At 60.5% G+C, this 5,051-nt stretch overlaps 1 protein-coding gene across 1 annotated transcript in view; it reads left to right on the forward strand.

Moving 5' to 3' along the window:
* The first annotated feature begins 799 nt into the window (after window positions 1–799).
* Window positions 800–5,051, forward strand: part of LOC121340511 (serine/threonine-protein kinase MARK2-like) — a 21,163-nt gene continuing 16,911 nt past the window's right edge. Inside the window, 1 exon segment of the mRNA XM_041413315.1 lies at window positions 800–987. Coding sequence (XP_041269249.1) covers window positions 931–987 — 57 coding nt within the window. The 5' untranslated portion in view covers window positions 800–930.

The following is a 5,051-nucleotide window of genomic DNA, read 5'->3' on the forward strand; positions in this document are numbered from 1 at the left end:
TGCACCCCCTCCATCCCCGCCCCCACCCCGCAGCACAGCCCGGGGGTGCCCGGAGCGATGGGGCACCCATGGAACCCCCCTCCCCCCATCCCGGCCCCGCCCCTTTGGTCCAGAGGGGGCGTGGCAGGGTGAGGACACGCCCTTCTGTGGCTGGACCCGCCCCCCTCCCAGTGCAGACAAGGAGCATCCGTCCCCCCAAAATCGGGGAGGACCCAGGGGTCCAGAAAAGCTCCCCGAATTCGGGGAGCATCTTGCGGTTCGGGCCGCCCCCCGCCCCATCCTGGGGTCCCCATCAGGCTTGGGGAGGGGGATTCGGCTCCGCTCGGGTGTTTCCGTCACGGGCGTAAGCGCCCGAAGGCTGCCAAGAGGTGTTCGGGTATTTCCGGCTCCACTCGGGTGTTTCGGCCTCACTCGGGTATTTCCGGCTCCACTCGGGTGTTTCCGGCTCACTCGGGTATTTCCGGCTCCACTCGGGTGTTTCGGCCTCACTCGGGTATTTCCGGCTCCACTCGGGTATTTCCGGCTCCACTCGGAGTCGCGGCGGAGCGGGCGGCGCTCGGCACTTCCCGCGGCGCTCGGCGGAAAGTCCCGAAGGAAGCTTCGTGTGACTCCGTCGTGGAGGCGGAAACACTCGAAGTCTGTGACGGCCGCGAGCCGAACCTCTCCGGGAAGAGCCGAAGCGGCGCGGGGAGGCGTGTCGGGTGTTTCCGGCGCGGCGGCGGAAATGGCCGAGGGCCGGCGGCGGCCGCCATGTTGGGAGCCGCGGGGCGCTGAGGCGGCGGCGGCGGCGTGAGGGCCCCCCCAATGCCGCTGGCCTGGCCCCCCCCCGGGCCTTGAGCTCTCCCGCCTCCCCTTCCCCCTCCCCGCACACCGCCTGCCGCGGCTTCCCCCTATCGCGATAGTCGCCGGCGGCGCGGGGGGGGGGCCGCCATGTCGAGCAGCGGTCGCAGCCCTTTGCCGACCGTCAACGAGAGGGACGCGGAACAGGTGAGGGAGGGACGGCGCGGATCGGGGGTGGATGGAGGGGGAGCCGGTTCCAGGGTGAGGGGAGAGGGGCGGCTGGGGGGAAAAAAGGGAATTTTCTGAGGGGAAGAGGGGTCTGGGGGAGCCTGGGGAATTTTTGTGAGGGGAAAAGGGAGATCTGAGGGAGGAAAAAGGGGCTCGAGGGGATCGTGAGTCGGTTTGTGACGGGAAAAGGGGAGTTCGAAGTCGGTTTGTGAGGGGAAAGAGAAGAAAAAGGAGATTTGAGGGGCTGGGGACTGATTCGTGAGGGGAAAGGGGGGATCTGAGAGGGTGAAAAGAAGGATTTGGGGGGGTTCTGGTTCCGTCCATGTGGAAAAAAATGGGAACTGAGTGGGTTTGTGTGAGGGGAAAAGGGGTCTTAGAGGGGCCTGAGTAATTTTGTGAGGTAAAAATGGTGTTTTGAGGGGGGACCTGTGCTGGTTTTTGAGAGGGAAAAAGGGGGATCCGAGAGGGAAAGGGGGCTGAGGGAGGCTGGGGCTGTTCTCTGAGGGGAGCCCGGCGGTTCCGTGCCCGGCTTGTGACAGAAAAAGGGGGTCCCGGGCCGCTCTGCGAGCAGTAAAAAGGGTCTGGGGTCTGTTTGTGAGGGGGGAGTGAGGCCTGACAGGGATTTGAGAGATTTCGTGAGGTAAAAAGAGTGTTTGACGGGAAGCTGGGTCGGTTTTTGAGCCAAAAAGGGGATCTGAGAGGGAAAACAAGGGAGTGTAAGGGGGTCTTGGGACATTTTTGGGTGTGAAAAAGGGGATCCTGGGGTATTTTACGTGGAGAAAGGAGGGGATTTGGGGGGATCTGGATCCCTCTGTGAAGGGAAAACAGGGACTGAAGGGGTCTGGGATTGTTTAGTGAGGGAAGAGGGGCTCTGAGGGGCCTCGGGGCCCCTCTGTGAGGTGGAAAAGGGGGACCTAAGGGTCCCCCAATTCCTCTCTTCCACCCCCATGAAGGAGCCGGGGTCTCCCACGGCCCAGAGCCTCCTGTGGGGTGGGGGGTCCTGAGCCGTGGCCCCCTTCAGGGCCGGATTTGGTGTAGGGAGGGTGCTCTGGGATGAGCCCCTCCCCAAATTTTGGGGTCCCATTTCGGGGTTCCCTGCGGGGCAGCAGTGGGGGTTTGTGTGCAGGACCCCAAATGTTGGATGAGGGTGTCAAGCCTTGCACCCCAAATGGAGAGGGGCAGGCAGGGGGGTGCCAGACCCCCACATTGAACCCCCCCAGGCTCTGGGATCCGCTGTGGGGGGCAAGTTTGGGGTGTCATTGTCGCCCCCCCCAGCTCGGTGGCTGCACGATCGGGCTGTGGGGGCGGCAGCCCACCCCCTCCCCCACCCCCTTCCCTGCTGCGGCCCCCCCCAAACAGGGGGGGCTGTGGGGGCGGCCGCAGCGCTGCCACGGGCTCGGCGCCCTCCCCGGGCTTTGGGGGGGCTCTGAGGGGTGAACCCCTCAAATTCCTCCCGTTCTGACCCCTGTGAGCAGGAACCAGCCCCCCCCCCCCCCGGGGGGGGGGGGGAAGGCCGGGGGCGAGGCCCGCGCCTCGGCCCCCTTCTCGGCCCCCTCTCTCTCGGCCCTCGGCGGCGCGCGTTGGCCCCTTTGGGCCGGAACCCACCCCCCCCCCCCAGGGTGGGGAATGGGGGGCTCACCCCCTTGTGTGTCTGAGGGTGTGAGGAGGGGTGTTTCCTTTGGGGGCAGCTGGGATGGGGGGTTCCCCACTTTGGGGGTGGATTTGGGGGGCTCTTGGGGTCGCTCTCTGCCCCCAGCTTCTGTGGTTGCTGGGAGACCCCTCTGCTGGCTCAGCCCTTTTGGGGTGCACCTGGGGGGCTGCTCAGCTCCCCCAGCTGTGTGACACCCCCATTTTGGGTGATATTTCGGGGAGCTTCCCCCCTTCTGTGACCGGGGAGCCCCCCGAGTGCCGGGGAGTGACCCCAGCAGGGCGTGTGGGGGCACAGGTGACCTCGTGTCAATGTCCCCAAGCCCGAGGACAAGGCGGTGCCACCTGTTCTGTGCCCGTGGCCGTGGCATCGGGCCCCCCCCCCGCCTCTTTTTGGGTGCTTTTCCTCTTATTTATCCGCTGTTATGTAACGCCAGAGGAAAATTATTCCTGGCTGGGAAGATTTGGGGAGGGGGCGGCAGCACCGTGCGGGGGGGGCTGCGCATCCCCCCCAACCCCAGCAGCTGAAATCGGGGGGTCTTTCATGGCCCCCCCCACCAGCCCCCAATCCCTCCCTCACATGGAGCCCGATCCGGTGGGGTTGGAGATAAAAAAAACCCTTCAAAACCACCTAAATTTGGCTGACATTTGAGCGGCGCCGCACGAACCAGCGCTGCCTCCCCGGCTGCGCCGTGCCCGGGGGTCCCTGTCACACCGGCCCTGGGGACGCTGGCACTGCTCCCGTTGCCACCGGCCGGCACCGGTTTGGTGCTGGCAGCGTGGGCGGGTGCCGGTGGCATCGACGCCTCCCGGCGCCGGGATCCTCACACCTGCCTGGTGACATCGCTGCTGGGCTGGTGACATCGCACTGTACCTGGTGACATCACACTGTACCTGGTGACATCGCACTGTACCTGGTGACATCACACTGTACCTGGTGACATCGCACTGTACCTGGTGACATCACACTGTACCTGGTGACATCGCACTGTACCTGGTGACATCACACTGTACCTGGTGACATCGCACTGTACCTGGTGACATCACACTGTACCTGGTGACATCGCACTGTACCTGGTGACATCACACTGTACCTGGTGACATCGCACTGTACCTGGTGACATCTCTGCAGCCTGAGCACTGTCACCATTCCAGCGGCCATTCCAATGGCAATTTCAGTGACAATTCCAGCGGCCATTCCAGTAACAATTCCAATGTCAATTCCGTTTGCAATTGCAATGTCAATTCCAGTGACAATTCCAGTGACAATTCCAATGTAAATTCCAGTGGCCGTTCCAGTGTTAATTCCAGTGACAATTCCAATGTCAATTGCAATGGCTATTCTGGTGGCCATTCCAGTAACAATTCCAATGTCAATTCCGTTTGCAATTGCAATGTCAATTCCAGTGACAATTCCAGTGACAATTCCAGTGGCCATTCCAGTGACAGTTCCAGTGACAGTTCCAGTGTCAATTCCAGTGACAGTTCCAGTGACAATTCCAGTGACCATTCCAATGTCAATTCCAGCGACAATTCCAGTGGCCATTCCAATGTCAATTCCAGTGACAATTCCAATGACAATTCCAGTGGCCATTCCAATGTCAATTCCAGTGACAATTCCAGTGGCCATTCCAGTGACAGTTCCATTGTCAATTCCAGTGACAGTGCCAGTGACAATTCCAGTGGCCATTCCAGTGACAGTTCCAGTGACAGTTCCAATGACAATTCCAGTGACCATTCCAATGTCAATTCCAGCGACAATTCCAGTGGCCATTCCAATGTCAATTCCAGTGACAATTCCAGTGACAATTCCAGTGACAGTTCCAGTGACAGTTCCAGTGACAATTCCAGTGACCATTCCAATGTCAATTCCAGCGACAATTCCAGTGGCCATTCCAATGTCAATTCCAGTGACAATTCCAATGACAATTCCAGTGGCCATTCCAATGTCAATTCCAGTGACAATTCCAGTGGCCATTCCAGTGACAGTTCCATTGTCAATTCCAGTGACAGTGCCAGTGACAATTCCAGTGGCCATTCCAGTGACAGTTCCAGTGACAGTTCCAGTGACAATTCCAGTGACCATTCCAATGTCAATTCCAGCGACAATTCCAGTGGCCATTCCAATGTCAATTCCAGTGACAATTCCAATGACAATTCCAGTGGCCATTCCAATGTCAATTCCAGTGACAATTCCAGTGGCCATTCCAGTGACAGTTCCATTGTCAATTCCAGTGACAGTGCCAGTGACAATTCCAGTGGCCATTCCAGTGACAGTTCCAGTGACAGTTCCAATGCCAATTCCAGTGGCCATTCCAGTGACAATTCCAGTGGCCATTCCAGCGGCCCTTCCCAGCCTCGCGCCCCCGCTCCCGGCAGCACGCCCCCCCCCCCCC

This window comes from Onychostruthus taczanowskii, unplaced genomic scaffold (assembly GCF_017590055.1).
Source record: "Onychostruthus taczanowskii isolate IOZ18803 unplaced genomic scaffold, ASM1759005v1 scaffold402, whole genome shotgun sequence".
Taxonomy (NCBI): Eukaryota; Metazoa; Chordata; class Aves; order Passeriformes; family Passeridae; genus Onychostruthus; species Onychostruthus taczanowskii.